Source organism: Helicoverpa armigera, chromosome 18 (genome assembly GCF_030705265.1).
Source record: "Helicoverpa armigera isolate CAAS_96S chromosome 18, ASM3070526v1, whole genome shotgun sequence".
In the NCBI taxonomy this organism is placed as follows: Eukaryota; Metazoa; Arthropoda; class Insecta; order Lepidoptera; family Noctuidae; genus Helicoverpa; species Helicoverpa armigera.
The window spans coordinates 8785711-8805332 of NC_087137.1; the positions used below are offsets into that span (position 1 = coordinate 8785711).

General features: G+C 45.4%; 1 protein-coding gene across 4 annotated transcripts; it reads right to left on the reverse strand.

Moving 5' to 3' along the window:
* Positions 1 to 2: 2 nt before the first annotated feature.
* On the reverse strand, positions 3 to 19471 carry L(2)10685 (lethal (2) 10685). 4 transcript variants are annotated; one of them, XM_064039203.1, is made up of 10 exons: positions 19284 to 19471; positions 19020 to 19206; positions 18496 to 18742; positions 17958 to 18136; positions 17423 to 17551; positions 16915 to 17098; positions 16466 to 16586; positions 16032 to 16156; positions 14585 to 14722; positions 3 to 468 (listed from the first exon to the last, which is right to left on the reverse strand). In XM_064039203.1, the coding sequence occupies exons 1-10, from the start codon at positions 19365 to 19367 to the stop codon at positions 321 to 323; spliced, it is 1542 nt and encodes a 513-aa protein (XP_063895273.1). In that variant the 5' UTR covers positions 19368 to 19471; the 3' UTR covers positions 3 to 320. The 4 variants fall into 4 exon arrangements, with proteins under 4 accessions (XP_063895273.1, XP_063895272.1, XP_063895275.1 ...); XM_064039202.1 differs by lacking the exon at positions 14585 to 14722 and adding an exon at positions 14128 to 14265 and having other exon boundaries at positions 19284 to 19470; XM_064039205.1 differs by lacking the exons at positions 3 to 468; positions 14585 to 14722 and adding an exon at positions 14922 to 15173 and having other exon boundaries at positions 19284 to 19470.
* Between the last annotated feature and the right edge of the window lie 151 nt (positions 19472 to 19622).

The window sequence follows — 19622 nt, forward strand, 5'->3', positions numbered from 1 at the left end:
CTAAAAATGCAATAATTCTCTGGGAATTCTTGCGTAGGTATATACTATCTAAACAGGATTCTTTCTTTCAGGATTATTCTTCGGCCGTCTAAATTGAGCTTTAGGTACGAGCTGTTCTTAATATATAAAGTCGGCAACAAAAGTCCATTAACTCAATTAAAAATTGCAAGAACTATGTTCAGCGACTTTTGTAATTCTCTGATGTCCAGGTTTCTGTTTCACGACATTTTAATTATCCACAAAACTCATTACCAGAATAACATTGTATGGCTTATAACTCCAAAGACCAACAATATATAACTCACCTTTATTACACACGTCTATCGTACACGAACAAGTTTGGCGATATAAGAAGGTCCAAAGTTAGCGCCGACAGATGGCGTGACGAGCTGCCCGTATTTAGGCGCTGCGTTGCCACTGCCCAGCACTAGTGTGCCGGTTAGACCCGAGAATGGAGCTGACATGTCCCTGAAAAATTATTGTTGAAATATTTAAAATGATATATCTTTTACTTTTAGCATCTCTGGTAGTTGTTACGAGTAGTCAGAAGCCGATCAGTCTTATAAAGGGTGTCGGCGACGATGAATGAGTGTAAAAGTGATAACTAAGTGATAAAAGCAGTGATAATCAATGTTTAAGTTTTTTAAGGTTTTATGATAGTTAGTATGTCTGTAGTTAATTAAAAGCTATTTTCTGTTGTTGTTTTTAATTCCTTTAAAGTTTAAGACTAAAATTGTAACATAGTTAAGCGTATCTAAGTACTAATTTTAAGTGTAACTTGTATGCCCTAGTTTAAGGATTAACGTTTTCAATAAAAAACAGATATTGCTGTTGTTTTAATTATAAAGATAGAATACTAAGGTTGCATAATTAAGTACAAATAAGGTTGTTAAGTACTAAGTTTTGTATTTGTAAATAAATATAAGTGAGATGCCTATCTTATGCAACCTAGAAAAAACCCTAGAAATAGATTCGAATAGTAAGTCTAGGGTATTGGTACTTTGAATTCTAGTTTCCTTTTTGGCCACGAGCGGCGCTAGTAGGATGATCGACAAATTAAACCGAATGTTATCGAAACCTTACCTTAACGAGAGCCGTTTGAGTTTTTTAAAGTTTTCTAATTAAAAAGGGATGTTTTTAAGGGTGAATTTTTTGTATAATATAAGGGAAATCGGGTTGCATAGGATAGGCATAGCTGGAACGTTATAAGTATGCCAAATCACCTGAATACTGCCCCAGAAAGATTCCCATACATAGGGCACGGGAACGCCCCTCGCTCCCATTGGCTGTCGCATCGGCCATATTGTGAACGACTTAGCCGCGCTCTAGCGTATATAATGAGGGCATATTTTGGTGATCGGGCAGTCCGAATCCAGCAGCGCTCCAGTTAACAAGAAGAATAAAGGAAGAATTAACCCTGAATAGTGTTATTGTCTGCACCCTGCCTTGTTGAAGAGCGTCCCCGCCAGCAGCCCTATTCGGCACCACACCAATCATACAGTCCACAACCTTCAGCTGGTCCTTCGCGAGCCGGATAGGGTGAAGATCAAGATGCCTTCGACAAGATCAAGTTCTGCGCAGTCCAAGACCACCGGGGAAAGTTCTACGTCAACAGACTGGAGCATGAATACGCCAAGTGAAACCGCAAGTTCGTCGATAGCAAGTAGATCGACGCTTACAAAGAGGACGCCGTCGCCGCACAAACGAACGCCGTTACCTCAAGCAAAGGGTGTTGTTGGAAAGGATTCATCAGCGGGGGAAGGGAGCCGCCCCCCTCCGCCTTCAAGGATAAGCGAAGAATCGGATCCCGTACACGAAGTAGGAAGCCACCCCACGTCCCAGAACCCGGAGAGAAGCGTCGCAGTGAAGGCTCGTCCACAAGATTCAAGCATTCCGCCGTCTAGTGTCAGCGCGTCAGTTGAAGGAAACCCTCAAGCTAAGAAGCCGACCCGCGATGTAGACACGACGTCTAGCCGCTCGTCTCAAAGAAAGAAGGCAGAAGCACAAGCAAGGATGGCGGTGGCACTACGGGAATTAGAAGTAGCTGAGGCCCGCGCAAGGGTAGCTCGAGCCGAGCTGGACATCGCCGTCGCCGAGTCCGACGAGGAAGATGGAGCTGGTGAAGAGTTGTACGAGCAAACCCATGAAGTGGAGAATTGGTTCATCGAGACCAGCGCCGGGCCCAGCAAAAAGAAGAGACCGACCGATTCTAAAGAAGAAAGAAGCGATATCCACCAACTGGCTGAAGCAATACGCAAGCTGTCTGAAAACTCACGTGACGTCACCGCGCCGAAGTACATCGAACTCCCTCACTTCAACGGATCCTGTGAAGAGTGGTTGGCATTCAGAAGATCATTCGAAGATACAGCCGCCTCATTCAGCAACGCACAGAACTTAGCGCGCCTAAGAAGAGCTATACAAGGGAAAGCGAAAGAAGCTGTTCAGAGCCTGCTATTCACCGCTGAAAATCCACGCGAAGTAATTAAGGGATTGGAGTCAAGATTTGGAAGACCTGGAGCGCTAGCATTATCAGAGCTGGAGAAGCTGAAGAATATGTCAAGAGTGAGCGAAAACCCAAGTGATATCTGCGTGTTTGCAAGTCGCGTGAAGAACGCTATAGAAACAATCAAGGCGTTGAAGAAACCGCAGTACCTCAGCTCGCCTGAAACATTGAAAGCCATAGTGGAGAAGATGCCGCCTTCTATGAAGTTTCGCTGGTTTGCCTATCACAGAAGCAGAAGAGATGAAGACCTTCAAGAACTATTACTTGTTGAAGCGTTCCTGGAAATTGAAGCAGACATGTGTGGGGACTTCGCTCCGCCTGAAGCGTTATCCGAATACAAGAAGGGTTTCAGAAGGCCGGTGAATGTGACACAAGACACGTCGCAAGACAAATATAAGAAGTCGTGTCCAGCTTGTGAGGGTGAACACTATGCAACAGAATGCAAGAAGTTCAAAGAAGCGGATATAAATGAGAAATGGGACATCATCAAGAAAGCAAGAATCTGTTTTAAGTGTTTACGATTCAAGCACTCAAGAATCAACTGCAAGGCGCCTGTGTGTAAGCAGTGTGGAAGATGGCATCATACTCTCCTGCACTCGGACGAGCCGCCTGTACCAGTACAGAAATCGAGTGACGAAAACAAAGGGAAACAAATATATGAAGAGAAGGTTTCTTCAGTAAACAGTACCAAGTCAGAAGAGAGAGCATATTTGAAGATGGTTCCGGTGCATCTCTACGGGCCTAAAGGACAAGTACGTGTACTGGCGTTGCTGGATGAAGGATCAACTGTCACGCTCCTGGACGAGGCAATAGCAGAGACGATTGGAGCTGAAGGAAGTCGCGAAGCTCTGTCTATTGAAACAGTGGGCGGAAGAGTTATAAGGAAAGATAGTTCTCAGAAGATTCAACTGAAGATAAGAGGAGCCCACAGAAGAGATAAGAAGTCCATCACAGTTAGAACAATTGACGACTTGAGGCTGTGTGAACAAGGAATCAGTAAGAGCACCGTGGAGAGCTGCCCGCATCTGAAGGCAATTGAAGAGCAGTTACTCTACACGGCAGAGCGGCCAAGGTTGTTGATTGGGCAAGACAATTGGGCACTTATCGTCACAAGAAGATTGAAGAAGGGCAAGCCAGCTGAACCCGTGGCCTCTCTCACTGACTTAGGGTGGGTGCTGCACGGCTGTGAAACTGGCACGAACACTGTAGTCAACTTCGTACATTATGGAAGAGCGACGACAGAATCAGAAGACATAGAAGAAGTAGTAAGGCAACATTTCCAGCTAGAATCGCTAGGTATCCAGAACCGACTGCCATCAAACGACAGCGACAGAAGAGCCTTAGAAACTTTAGAAAAAACGACGAAACGTTTAGCAAGCGGGCAATTCGAAACAGGCCTCTTGTGGAAGAAAGAAGACGAGCGCCTGCCTAACAACTACAAGCAAGCTTATCGTCGTCTAATCAGCATTGAAAGGAAGCTGGACAAAGATAAGGAAGTCAAAGAGTATTACGAGAAGCAAATCCAGAGCATGGTTGAAAATGGATACGCAGAGAAAGCGCCAGAGACGTCAACTGAAGGAAGAACTTTCTACTTGCCCCACTTCGCAGTTGTGCACCCTGTCAAGCGGAAGCCAAGAATAGTGTTTGACGCAGCAGCCAAGTACGAAGGGAAAAGCCTCAACGACGCCTTGCTAGCAGGCCCGGACCTACTTCAATCACTGTTCGGGGTGCTGCTACGCTTCAGAGAAGGCCCAGTGGCTGTCATGGCCGACATCCAAGACATGTTTCTTCGAGTCAAAGTGAGGGAAGGCGACCGAGACAGCCTAAGGTTCCTGTGGCGAGGAAGCCGAAGAACAAGCAAACCCGACGAGTACAGAATGTCGTCGATTATATTCGGGGCAGCGTCATCGCCCGCAACTGCGATATATGTGATGAACAAAAACGCGGAAGACTTCAAGGCAACTCACCCAGAGGCTGTGAAAGCTATAAGCAGGAATCACTATATGGATGATTACCTACAGAGCTTCGCGTCGATTGAAGAAGCTAAGAAGATATCAAGAGAAGTTAAAGAGATACATTCTCGAGCGAGTTTTCACTTAAAAGGCTGGGCGAGCAACGACATAAGGGTATTATCAGAAATTGAAGACACGAACAAAGGAGAATCACTGCTGCTTACAAAGGAAGAAAAAACTCTGGGACTGAGGTGGCTTGTGAAAGAAGATAAGTTGGCGTTCAACGTTGGTCTGCGCAACACACCGAAGGAATTATTAGAAAATACAAGAGCGCCTACGAAGCGTGAAGTCACAAGTGCCGTGATGTCAACATTCGATCCGCTAGGCTTCGCGGCGCCTGTGCTAATACAAGGAAAGAAATTAATTCAAGACATATGGAGAACGAAGGTTGACTGGGACGAGAAGATTAACGAAAACAAAGAAAATGTGGTCAAGGTACTTAGAAGAGGTGCTGGCATTAACAGGACTTCAGATACCGAGATGTATCTCGCCACGCTGCGGTGAAGGGCAGCTACACACATTCACGGACGCTAGCGAAGAGGCTTACGCGGCGGTTGCTTACTGGAGGACAGTTGAACCCTGCGGGAAAGTGCACGTCTCCATGGTCGCAGGCAAAGCAAGAGTATCGCCGACAAAACCAGTGTCGATTCCACGATTAGAGTTGCAAGCCGCCCTGCTTGGCAGTAGATTAGCAGCTAGTATCGAGGAAGAAATGAGCCTGCAAGTATCAAGAAAATTCTACTGGACTGACTCTAGCACCGTGTTACTGTGGATCAAGGCGGAGCCAAGGAAATTTAAAACCTTCGTGGCTAACCGGCTCGCAGAAATCGAAGAAAACACTAAGCCGGAGGACTGGAGATGGGTGCCCACTAAAGAGAACCCGGCGGACGACGCTACAAGGGGAACGCCGGCCGAGTTCAGTCACAAATCAAGATGGTTCCAAGGCCCCGCGTTTCTTCGACAAACAGAACAAGAGTGGCCTCTACACGATTTTAAGTCTGCGGGCAAACTACCGGAGGAAAAAGGCAAGGAGCAAGTGGTGGCTGCAGCAACAGAAGGGAAGGCCTTAATTGATTTACAAAGGTTTTCAAGCTGGGAACGACTACTGCGCGTCACGGCCAGAGTGGTCACCTTCGCATACCGCTTATTGAAGAAGACCCGTAAAGCAGCCACTACTGCCGTGCGCAAAGAAGACGAGCCTTGGCGACCGCAGAGAAGAGCACAGAAGGACAAGAAGCGAAACCCCAATCAACCAGCCATCACCAAGTCTAAGAAACCTCTACACGCACCTATAGAGCAACAACACATAAGGAAGGCCGAAGAGATTCTAATAAGGATAAGTCAAGTCGATAGTTTTGCAACAGAAATAAGAAGTTTGAAAAAAGAAAAACCCCTCGAAAATGCAAGTAAACTTAAGAAAATCGACGTGTACATCGATGATGACGATATCATTAAGTTAAGAAGCAGGACGATGAAGTTTCGCGGCGAAGAGCGAAGGAAAATGAACCCTATTATATTAGACGGAAAACACAGAATTGCGCAGCTCATCATTCAGCATTATCATAAGAAGTTTCTTCACGGCAACACTGCTACAGTCATAAACGAAGTGCGACAAAAGTATTGGATCTTCGGTTTAAGGGCCGCAGTAAAGGCAGTGTCACATGGCTGCCAGTGGTGCAGAACAAGGAAGAGTGTCCCCGCGATACCTCCGACGGGCGACCTACCGAGCGAGCGACTACAACACCATCAGTTCCCGTTCACTTGCACTGCAGTTGATTACTTCGGCCCCATGCAAGTCACCGTTGGCAGAAGGGTTGAGAAGCGGTGGGGGGCATTGTTTACATGCCTTACCACGCGAGCCGTTCACCTGGAGCTGGCCCCCTCTCTAAGTGCCAGCTCTATGATAATGGCGTTGCGACGGATGACCGCGAGAAGAGGAACGCCGAGTACGATTTTTAGTGACAACGGTACTAACTTCGTTGGCGCGAACAAAGAGCTAGAGGCGGCCGCACAAGAAAAAGGAATCAAGTGGAAATTTATCCCCCCCGGCAGCCCAAACATGGGGGGCGCCTGGGAGAGACTCGTGCGGTCAGTGAAGACGGCCCTGGCTGCAGTACTCAATGAAAGAAGCCCGCCTGAAGAAGTGCTTCACACATTAATAACAGAAGTCGAACACATCGTCAACTCAAGACCCCTCACCCCCGTCAGTATGGATCCCGACGACGAAGAGAGTCTGACCCCCAACCATTTCCTGCTTGGAAGATCGTGCGGAGCGATGGCGCCGGGAGAATTCGACGACACAGACTTAATCGGGAAGGCAAACTGGAAAACAGCGCAGAGGCTCGCCGACCATTTCTGGCAGCGGTGGGTGAAAGAGTACCTGCCCCTCATCATGCCACGACGAATAGAGGGTCGCGCCACTAACGACCCTCGAGAAGGCGACATTGTGCTCATAGTCGACTCCACGTTACCTCGCAATACGTGGCCCCGCGGTGAAGTCATTAAAACCTACCCCGGGCCAGACGGCAGAACCCGAGTGATGGACGTAAGGACTACGGGAGGAGTGCTGCGCCGGCCAACGCGTAGAATAATCGTCCTGGTTCCCGCCGCATCGTCGCGCTCCGAGGATGGCGTGCTACGCACCGTGGGGGAGAATGTCGGCGACGATGAATGAGTGTAAAAGTGATAACTAAGTGATAAAAGCAGTGATAATCAATGTTTAAGTTTTTTAAGGTTTTATGATAGTTAGTATGTCTGTAGTTAATTAAAAGCTATTTTCTGTTGTTGTTTTTAATTCCTTTAAAGTTTAAGACTAAAATTGTAACATAGTTAAGCGTATCTAAGTACTAATTTTAAGTGTAACTTGTATGCCCTAGTTTAAGGATTAACGTTTTCAATAAAAAACAGATATTGCTGTTGTTTTAATTATAAAGATAGAATACTAAGGTTGCATAATTAAGTACAAATAAGGTTGTTAAGTACTAAGTTTTGTATTTGTAAATAAATATAAGTGAGATGCCTATCTTATGCAACCTAGAAAAAACCCTAGAAATAGATTCGAATAGTAAGTCTAGGGTATTGGTACTTTGAATTCTAGTTTCCTTTTTGGCCACGAGCGGCGCTAGTAGGATGATCGACAAATTAAACCGAATGTTATCGAAACCTTACCTTAACGAGAGCCGTTTGAGTTTTTTAAAGTTTTCTAATTAAAAAGGGATGTTTTTAAGGGTGAATTTTTTGTATAATATAAGGGAAATCGGGTTGCATAGGATAGGCATAGCTGGAACGTTATAAGTATGCCAAATCACCTGAATACTGCCCCAGAAAGATTCCCATACATAGGGCACGGGAACGCCCCTCGCTCCCATTGGCTGTCGCATCGGCCATATTGTGAACGACTTAGCCGCGCTCTAGCGTATATAATGAGGGCATATTTTGGTGATCGGGCAGGACTCCACTTCTGACTCTCGTCGTGTACGGACGTGTCGCTCTGCGCTCGCCCGTTTACGACTTCTGTCTTTGTTACGCCCGACGTAACGCTCACCGTAGTCGCTCTGCCGACTACAAATATATCAATCTAAAGCTGCTTTTTTCAAAGCGGCGGACGATTATCCTGTTTCTAAAACGTTTGTGTCAAGTAAATTCAGTTGACCCCTTCTGGGTAAAAGCCACAGTTTCGTGGTTCTCGGTTGAAACCATACGGTGACAACGAAGCCGAGAGGGTGTTGACCCAATCACACCCGCCGAACCCCTTCAGGGCAAGGCAGTCAATTGGACGGGAGCTCGGATTTCGGCCTTGGGGGATCTCCTAGTCGTGCCTTGCATCTGGTTTGCTTTCACAGCTACACACCTGGTGTCGGTTGGGTATCTCTATACCCTTCGCACTAGACTGGCTAGGGCCCGTTCGCACAATAAGACTGGCGAACGGTTTACAAGCTTAGGGCTCACCAATAGGTACTCACCTCCTGCCTATACCCGGCAGGAGGGTTACACATCCCGGGCCCATCCACCCGGGGAGATAGGAGATAGGTTGTTAGGTTTTATAATTAGGCCCCACCTCTTTTAGCTCGGTAGCCCTCTTCCCTCACGGGAAAATGACTACCGAAGTAATTAAGTTCTTCTTTGAGGTCCTCCTCAAGGACCAAGACATCGTCGCCAAATATGGCGACATTATTAGTAACCTTGATATCAAGGACCCGCGCCTAGCGCGCTATTGTGTTATCACCGATAACGGCTCAACAAAGGAGGCCGGCGCAGCTGTGTCGCGCCCCATTGTTGAGCCTATAATCGTCTCTTCGGGGAAAACCACCGCATTAGCGGAAACGGTAATCCCCAATACAATGGTCGATGCCCAGCTGCACTCGACCATTGTTCCTAATCCAATTGTCTCACAGACAATGGAAATTACTCAGGCGAGTGCACCTGCGTCAAACGTCGACGCCGAATGCATGGACACCTCGTCCTCCCGCTCTGCCTCACCCGTCCCAGAGGATGCTCAACCCTCCGAGCCCTCCGACTCCTCTTCCTCCGATGACGACTTCACCGTCGTACTGGGAGGTAAGAGGAAAAAGAACAACAATAATGACAAGGCGCGCAAGACCATCGCCCTTGCCGCATCTCCTCTCCTAGCCCGCCCGCTGTGTCTACAGCATCCCCGCCCGTCACCCTCGACCTCGCAGGTCGCTTCCTCCCAAGGTGCCGCTAAGCCCAAAAGCGCACCAAAAAACAAACCTCCGCCGCCTGTATACTTACAGGACAAGGCAAAATGGACCGAAGTGTCCAAGCTGTGTGTTGATCGTAAGATCAACTACAGATCGGCCTCCAATACCGGCAACGGTATAAAAATCGTCCTCCCTACGTCAGACGACTATAGGGAGATAACTAAAGCGCTAAGAGCGAGGAACATTTCGTTCCACACATACTCCCTCCCCGAGGAAAAACCTCTCCGGGTCGTCATTACCCGTATTCCGAAGGAAATCCCTTCGGATGACATTTTAAGTGACCTTAAGTCACAAAACATCCCTGCGACGCAAGTTCATAGGATGCACCGCGCCCGCAGCGGCCACGCCTTCGACATGGTGCTCGTAGTATGCGAGCCGTGTCCCTCTAAAATCCACCCGATTTTTAACATCAAATCGGTGTGTAATTTAACCGGCATCTCAATCGAGAAGCCAAATAGATCTGGCATTGTATCCCAATGCCACCGTTGCCAACTGTGGGGTCACTCACAGCGCAACTGTTTCGCCCAGCCTAGGTGCGTGAAATGCCTAGGCCAACACGGCACCTCCGACTGCCCGCGACCCAAGGACCGCACTCTGTGCACCGAGCCTCCGAGCTGTGTACTCTGCGGCGCCTCAGGTCATCCCGCCAACTACCGCGGCTGCCCAAAGGCCCCAAAAACGTCTCCCAAGCTGGCCAAGCGTGCAAACGCCCGCCAGCTAAGGGAAAGCCATCAGCGAGGCTACCTACCGCTCAACTTCCCGAGCGTCTCAGCCCACAACGGCCCTCCCCATGGAACCCTCTCAACTATCAGAGCCTTTCCAACCCCGAGGCCAACTCAGCCCCAGCCAACTCCCGCCCCGGTGAATAATTCCACCGCGGCGCCCGCGAGCTTACCTCGCGTCCCTCCCGTCCTTCCCTCCGCGCCCTCCGCGCCCTCCGCGGCTCCTATAGCCGCCAAGCCCGCGCAAGCGCAAGCGATCGCGCCTTCTTCTAGCCCAGTATCAGCGCTCAGTTCTATGAACGTTATACTGAGCACGTTCAGTGTATTTACGAGCGACAGAGCTCAACAACTTTCGAGGGAGATAGTCGCCAGCAATGGCGACCTTATCAAACTCTACTCCGTTATGCAGGAGTATTCAGACGTCGCCCAGGCAGTTCAAAACCTGCCTCACTTTAGGAAATAGAAATGGATAATACATCCAAAATTAAACCCCATTCCCTTAGGCTTGGCTATTATAATGCCAACGGTATTCTCGGCCAACGCGACGAGATTTCCGCCTTCCTACAATCCCATAAGATAGACATTCTTCTCGTACAAGAGACCTTCCTAAAGCCGCGTGTACGCGGCCCTAATATAGCCAACTATAAGTTAATTAGAAATGACAGGATCACACGCCACAAAGGCGGCACGCTTATCTATTATAAAGATCGCTACATTGTGTAGAGATCACTCCCCGACTTAAGCTGCATTGAAGCCTCGATCTGTCGACTAGCCATGTCCCAGCACCAGTCGATCACTCTCGTATCGGCCTACTGCCCTCCCACGTCCTCATCCTTTCAGTCCTACGACCCGATCCTTTTCACGAACGATCTCAGAGCCTTACTAGGCCTGAGCGACTCTGTAATAATAGCAGGCGATCTAAACGCCAAACATCCCGCCTGGAATAGCAACACTACTTCTCCAAGAGGCAGGTTGCTATTCAATCAGTGTGAATCCCTCAACTTCGATGTCATCGCTCCGATGCATCCCACTCACTTTCCTAATATAGTCGACCACCTTCCCGACGTTCTCGATGTAGCGCTCCTCAAGAACGTAAACTTACGTTTACATTCGATCGAGGTACTACACGAGCTCACCTCCGACCACAGACCGGTTCTTGTGGAACTAGCCTCGCGCTCAGGCCCACTCGACCCGGATCGCCCTCCTCCCACCCAGATTGTCACGGACTGGAGAATGCTAAGCGAAAGCTTGAAATCCTCCTCCACCCAGTTAGAATCAATTCCCGATGAAATCAACTCAGTCGCTGACATGACGGGCGCGATCGGCTCGTTCACCGAGCACGTACAATCCACCGTGGACAAGTGTTCACGTAGAGTTGAAGCGACGAGCTTTCATCGCTTCAAGCTCCCGGATGACGTGCGTGCTCTGGTGACCGAGAAGAACGCGGCTGTCCGTGCCTACAGTACTTTTCCTGCGACGCTAACAAGTCTCACATGCGTAACTTACAGCGTGCTGTAAAGGAACGCCTTGCTGAGATGCGTCAAACGCGCTGGGACAAGACGCTGAGCGAACTCGAGCCGACTCATCAAGCCTTCTGGCAGCTTCAAAGGAAACTCAAATCCGATGAAGTAGCTTCCACCCCGCCGATCAAACGCCCCGACAATTCCATCGCCTTCGAGGACGATGAAAAGCGGAATGTCTGGCCGACAGCCTCGAGGCTCAATGCTCGCCTAGTACCCAACCGGTCGACCCGGCTCACCTACTAAAGGTCGAAGCCGAGGTCGAGCGCAGATCCCTACCACCGCAAGAAGACCCCGACGATCCCTTGCCTCCCGTCACTCCAGACGAAGTGGCAGAGATCATCAAACGTCTCAAACCCCGTAAAGCTCCGGGCCCAGATAGAATAACCAATAAAGTGTTCAAAATCCTACCCGCTTCCCTCGTAATGCTCATGACCGCGATCTTCAATTGCGCCATGACCCATAACCTGTTCCCACAGGCATGGAAAGAGGCAACCGTAATCGGTATTCCCAAACCCGGTAAACCAAAATCAGACCCGTCCAGCTATCGCCCTATCAGTTTACTCAATGTGTTCGGCAAGATCTACGAGATACTTATCTATAAGCGTCTCAAAGATTACGTCGAAGCAAAGAGTCTTATTCCATTAGAACAGTTTGGTTTTCGAACCCATCACTCTTGTGTCCAACAAGTCCACCGCATCGTGGAAGGTGTGAGCCACGGATTCCAACGTGGCCAACTCACCGGCACGATTCTCTTCGACATAGCAAAGGCATTCGACAAAGTCTGGCACAAAGGCTTGATTTACAAGCTTTACCAACTCGGTGTCCCAGACCGTCTCGTCGTCATCTTACGAGACTTTTGTCGAATCGCACCTTTCGCTATCGCATAGACGGCACTCTTTCTTCGGCCCACCCTATAAAGCTGGCGTCCCACAAGGCTCGGTACTCTCCCCATCCTCTTCACGCTATACACTAGCGATATTCCTAAGAACAAGCATGTTCAATTAGCCCTATTCGCCGACGACACGGCAATCTACTGCTCAGGCCGCAGCCCAGCCGCCATAGTGAGACATCTCCAAGCCTACTGCAACACCCTAGGTGTCTGGACTAGGCTATGGAGAATAGAACTCCACCCGACAAAAGCCAGGCCATACTCTTTTCGAGCCCCGCCGTAGGCTTCCTCCCGCGCCCCGTCAGTCACCATGTTTGGTAGGCCGATTCCTTGGAAGGAGCATGCCAAATATCTAGGTGTAATCTTAGACCAGCGCCTCTCATTCGCCGAGCACATACGTAAGGTGCGCTCTAGAGCAGCCTTTGTGTACGGCAGATTGCACTTCTTGCTCAATTCAAAGAGCAAATTATCTCTTAAATCCAAGTTACGCCTCTACGGATCGTGCATACGCCCGTCATGATGTATGCTTGCCCTGTGTTCGCACAGGCAAGCCATCGCCTCCTTCACAGAATGCAAGCCCTTCAAAACCGTGCCTTACGGAAAATCACAGGAGCTCCCTATTATGTTCGAAATGAGATTCTTCATGTCGACTTAAAATCCCTACCATCCGCCAGTATATGAAGCGTGCCGCCATACGGTACTTCGAAAGCGCTGAGAAACACGATAACTCACTTATCGTGTCAGCCAGTAATTACACTCCCTCCCGCATCAGTAGGATTCGCCGCCCTAGGCATGCCCTTCTAGAACCTGACGATGAGATAACTGTCCTCCAAGAGAGTAGTAAACTCACTAGCACCCTAAACAAACACAAACCGCGTTCGTACAAACCTCGCCGCCGAGGTCCGCCGCGACGTCCCGTTCTCTGTCCTCCCGACCCTTGCTCATCGAGCCAGCCCGCGAGCTGAGCCAGTAGCTTTAAATTCCCCATTTAATAATAATGATCATATGATCCAGCCTGTCCCTTTGCTGCCTCCCCAGCGACGCCCTAAGCCGAGGTCCGACCCCACAGGGGGTACCCTTAGCGCAGTCGCTTAGTTTATAAGTTGTTTTACGCCCCTGGCTGGAGGCCTTAAATTCTAGGCATCCACAGGGAAAAGTCCGGTTAAGCAGTACACGGCCTCCTAGGCTGAACTGCGAGATGCCATACCAAAAAAAAAAAAAGGTGATCGGGCAGTCCGAATCCAGCAGCGCTCCAGTTAACAAGAAGAATAAAGGAAGAATTAACCCTGAATAGTGTTATTGTCTGCACCCTGCCTTGTTGAAGAGCGTCCCCGCCAGCAGCCCTATTCGGCACCACACCAATCATACAGTCCACAACCTTCAAAGGGTATATATTAAGTTACCCGGGTAACTGGATACTGAACTGGATAGCCAGTCGCTTCATGTAGGTTATACTGGAAACCGACCCTAGCCTAATTGGGAAAGGACTAGGCAGATGATGAAATGATATAATTAAACGACTGTTGAAAAGGCTCCGATAATTTAGTTATTTTACCGAAATACCTGTCAAATAGCTTGATACTATAATAACATCTGTTTAGTTAAATATTTTTTTATTTTTATGCTACGATTTCATATGAATGAAGATATATGTTTGTGTGTGAGTGAGATAGGGCGTGTAAGCGTTTGCCTAATACAATGTGTGATAGGTCTTCGTCACATTTTAAGTTGTAAAGTATAATATAAAGTACACTTACTTGATAGTAGCAACAACGCTATGCGCTTCGAAGGCGTGTTTGAGCGCCATGTGCACGACGCCGTCGTTCTGCACGGGGCTCAGCGAGCACGTCGCGTACACCACCGTGCCGCCAACTTTCACTAGCTTTAGGGCATTGCTGGAATATTACATACTCAGTTACATACAAAAAAACAACAGAATTTACACTTGATATAGGTAATTATAATGGAGTCCTAGCCCATTGTCGGTCACAGCGGCTGTTCTCATACAAGGAGATTAGACAGCTGCGCAGGACATATTATATTGCACAAGCATTTGCGAAGACACAAGTGCACTCACTCTTCCTTCACTCTCATAGCCCGATGGAACGAAAATCTAAGATTTTACGAAATATTCTGCACTCTATATTATGAATATTTGGATTTATTATAATTTTAAATATTTTATAAAATGCATTGTTGCTACTATAATACGACTTGATAGTAGCAACAACGCTATGCGCTTGGAAGGCGTGTTTGAGCGCCATGTGCACGACGCCGTCGTTCTGCACGGGGCTCAGCGAGCACGTCGCGTACACCACCGTGCCGCCAACTTTCACTAGCTTTAGGGCGTTGCTGGAATATAGCATACTAAGTTACATATAAAAAAATATAGTTTTTACACTTGATATAATAGCTAATAATGTAGTCCTAGTTGATTGATAGCCACAGCGGCTGTTCTCATACAAGGAGATTAGACAGCTGCGCAGGACATATTATAGTGCACAAGCATTTGCGCAGACACAAGTGCACTCATTATTCTTTCACTCTCATAGCACGATGGGACGGAAATCCAAGATTTTACACAATATTTTGGACTCTATATTGTGAATATTTCAGTTTTTAAGTAAATATTTTATGAAATGCGTTGTTGCTACTATAATACGACTTGATAGTAGCGACAACGCTATGCGCTTGGAAGGCGTGCTTGAGCGCCATGTGCACGACGCCGTCGTTCTGCACGGGGCTCAGCGAGCACGTCGCGTACACCACCGTACCGCCCACTTTCACTAGCTTTAGGGCATTGCTGGAATATTACATACTAAGTTACATGCAAACAAACAACAGAATTTACACTTGATATAGGTAATTATAATGGAGTCCTAGCCCATTGTCGGTCACAGCGGCTGTTCTCATACAAGGAGATCAGCCAGCTGCGCAGTACATATAGTGCACGAGCATTTGCGCAGACACAGTTGCATCACTATTCCTTCTCTCTCATAGCCCGATGGGACGGAAATCCAAGATTGTACACAATATTTTGGACTCTATATTGTGAATATTTCAGTTTTTAAGTAAATATTTTATAAAATGCATTGTTGCTACTATCGAGTGATAGTATTCGATAGTAGCAACAACGCTATGCGCTTGGAAGGCGTGTTTGAGCGCCATGTGCACGACGCCGTCGTTCTGCACGGGGCTCAGCGAGCACGTCGCGTACACCACTGTACCGCCAACTTTCACTAGCTTTAGAGCGTTGCTGGAATATATACATACAAACGACTTCTTTCATCTATATATAATAATAATAATGCTGTCCTAGCAGATTGTCGGCCACGGTGGTTGTTCTCATATAAAATCCAGCTGCCCAAGACACATTATAGTGCACGAGCATTTGTTCCGAAACTACTAAACCGATGTGAAAAGTTTTTTGGGAAGCTACACTATCCCCTGGTGACGTAGGATATATTTTATTAAGGAGTGTGAAGCAGTCCCCACTAGACGCGGGTAAAACCGGGGGTCACTGATAGTTGGGAATATTTGCTAGCTATGTATACTATATTTCAAAAGATATATTTTCTGATATAAGTATTTCATTTTAAATTGAAAATTCAGAGTACATAATGTATAAAAGTGTTATGAAAAAATCGATGATGTTACTCACACAAGCAACTGCGACTGCATCTCAGGTATTCTGAGCCTCTCCTTGATTCTGTCGGGCCTGAATATATTGTTTTCATCTTCATTCATAGAGTGCCGGTCTGTTGTACAGGGGACGTCCACTAAAACCTAGATATACAAAATATACAGAAAATATTATTTGAATCGGATAATAATAAATTCATCTAAACTTCACCAAGATTATACGCTTTAATAGAAAATACGTGACGTTCACAAGACAAAAACTAATAGAAGAGTTTGCTTATGAGAATAGGCAGTTGATTTTGTCAGATTTTTTGGAGTTTACCTGTTGTTGTTGAGTAAGTCGCAACGGGTAAACCGGGTTCGAGAAAATGAAACATGATCTAAACCTACACTATTATTCTATTATGCTCAGAGAGTATATTTTTTATAATAATTAGCTGCATGATGTCTTACCTTATCAAATCCTTGATCATCAGTATACAATCGGCCATCAATTCTTTTGAATATGACTCGTTCGCGCCATTTGTTGCTCGTCTCGAAATCGAACAGGTAATCTTTGAAAGATCGCTGTATCCTAGAATTAATAATAATGTCATAAAAAACTATTCAGTAGTTTGGTAAACATTGCGAAGTATGAACTGTCTTAAAAACTTACTAAACAAGTAACGACGATAGAGTCCAGAACAAGATACGCCATCGTTAATTACATTTTCTATATCGAAGTTACTCAAATCGAAACTAACACTTTAAAGAGAAAAGATTTGTTCGTTTGTAATCCAAAAGTTCCGAAACTACTGGACCGATTTGAAAAATTCAATGTTGTAAAGCTAGACTGTCCCCAACTAACAAAGGCTACATTTTATCCGGGCACAAAACTTTTTTTCTAGACATTTATATCTTACCTATTCATCCTAGATATAGAAATATCATTGCACACAATAACGTCGGGCAGTAAAGTCTGCAGTGCTACTAAGGCTTTGCCCCCGGGCGCTGAGCACAGATCCAGTACTCGGTCACCTGCGGAGAGCCCTAGGGCTAACACTGAGAGTACGCTGCCACAGTCCATTGGGTAGTAGTTGAATACACCTGGAAGTTTATAAAAGAGGTAAGTAAACACTAAACAAATTCTAGTATTCTGTGGAACTATTCTGAGTATTTTTCAATCTATTTATGGGTATCTGTATCAACACAATTTATTTAAAACAGTTATTTAAGCATTTACATGTATCTGTATATCCCGATGGTCCGTTAATCGGAGAAAGCGTTATGATATATTTTGTCAGGTATGCGGAGTAGTTCCTATGGGTTTAATCACTGGCAGAAGCTAGTTGAACATATTCAAGTTAGTTTAAATTGCTAAAAAGTGCATAATCTGTAGTTTTTTTTTCCAAAGAAAACCTTTTTTTTTACCTGTTTGACATCTCCTTGGTTCAGGAAAACTGGTAGCTTTACTGTCCATTTCATAAGTGTACACCTTCAAATGTTCCGGATAATTCAGTGCTGTTTCTGGCTCTATCAGTAACGGAAAGTCTTTCTCCTCTGAAAATTATCATTTAATGATGAGATATACAGTGAGACTGGAAGCCAACCCCAACATAGGAGGGAATAGGGTAGAAAGATGAGATGAAGTCTGTGATTGAATTTTGATTAACTTATGTAAGCTAAGTAGTATGCAACAAAGTTGGAAACATATCTTTCTCTCATGCTTTCTAACCATTTGACTTTGTTTTTCGTAACACATAACTATCCACAGTGAATTTAAATTATTAGGGATAGTTATTTGACATTACGTGTGCAGGGGTTCATGTTAAAATTCTATCACTTGTAATAATTTGGATAGCTAGGTTATTGAAATCCACGATATGGCCGTTGTCAGACTTACTGTTATAGATCTTACATGCTTAATTCAGAAGCATAGCGTTAGGAACAATTAAAAAATACTTACTAGAATAATAAGAATAATGTACAGACTCTGCAACAAAATCGTCCATTCCTTTTAGCTTAGTGGCTGGTAGGAACTGGTAGAGTGACTCTGATGTCATTCCTAGTGAAGGATCTATTATCCTGGACTCATCTATCTGTGCGTCCGCTATTGATTCTTCTAGAGTTTTGTTTGGGTAGGAGCTGGAAAACATATTTATATGGAAGGTTTACTTTAGAAAAAATAAATGTTAGTTTTGCTTCTTATTTTTATAACATTAACATGTACCTAGGCATAAAAATATACATAAACATATTTTTTTGTGGTCTGCAAATCATTTAATTAATGTTGTGCAGAGTATAAAGGTAAGAATTTGAACAATACCTGTGGTATTGGTTTATTCTATTTACAAAGTTAAGCAATAATCAGTGTCAGCTTATTACAAAAATAAAATAATGATGATTATTTAATGGTTATTACAAAAGTAAGCCATTAATTGCCACTGATTATTGTAGGCGACTTATTTCAGTTTTTTTTTTAGTTTTAATGCTGAACCACTTACATTTCTTCCTTCACTTTTTTACTATCCACCCTATCAGCATCATCCCCCATATCCAATTTCTCAGGTATATTATCCGTCTTAGGGTAAATGCTAGATATTTCATCTGTCTGCTGTCTCTCTATGTATGCAGCGAGTCTGTCTGACTGTCCGTCTGTCTGTGGGGGGGCTTGAGTTGGTGGGGGTGTGATGTTGAACTGCTTGTGGAATTCTTCTTGTGTTGATATTAACTTTCTTAGGCAGTGTGCACCTGTAAAGTTACAATATAGAATGAAAAACTTTTAAGCATAGCAATTGAATGTTTTTTTTACATTGATTTTGCATATTATATTTATGTGTATCTCCATAACATTAGTTAACCTTACATAGCTTAGACATGGTTTACTTATTAAGACTTAAATATAGCGCATTGAGGCTACAGTTATCTAAGCGCTTTAAAAATCGAGACAAAAATTGAATGGGTATCAGTTCTACAAGCCACATTCTGCTTCTGAAGTTAGCTTAATAAATAGAATAGTCATAGTTACCTCTATTTGTAAGTTCCTCCATGGTCTGTTCTGCATCGCCGTAGTTATTTACAAGCGCTACATACTTCGAGCGCCGTAGTAGCGCCTCCTTCATGCCTTCCCATTTGTTACCAAATACTGATCCATAGAACTCGTCAAAATGATTCTGAGCCTTATATTTAGGACTTGTTTTTCTCTTTAATTTAGCCTGTTTAAGTGAAACAAAGGTTTAGTATGTAAAAGTTAAGAAAATAGAAGCAAAATCTTAGTGAACTGGAAACTTACCCAATGTATAGTCTTTTTATATCGAGCCTGTAGCACTAAATAAGAAGTACATGTACTTTTGTACACACTGGATATATTAAACATTTTAAGCGAACTTTATATTCAATTAAACAAAAATAAAAGCCTGAGATAAAAGCTTATTTTGCTTTTGAGGTTATCTTCAGGTTTATTTTCCCATCAGATCAGTATGAATTTGACGTTTGGCGTATCGTTTCGAAAATCGAAATCTAAACTATTCGTTTATTTCATAACTGTATCGATCAATATTGAAAAGAAACACTTATGCAAGCTCGACTGGTTATTTTCGTATTTTATTTATTTGTTCGTGTTAAAAACCAC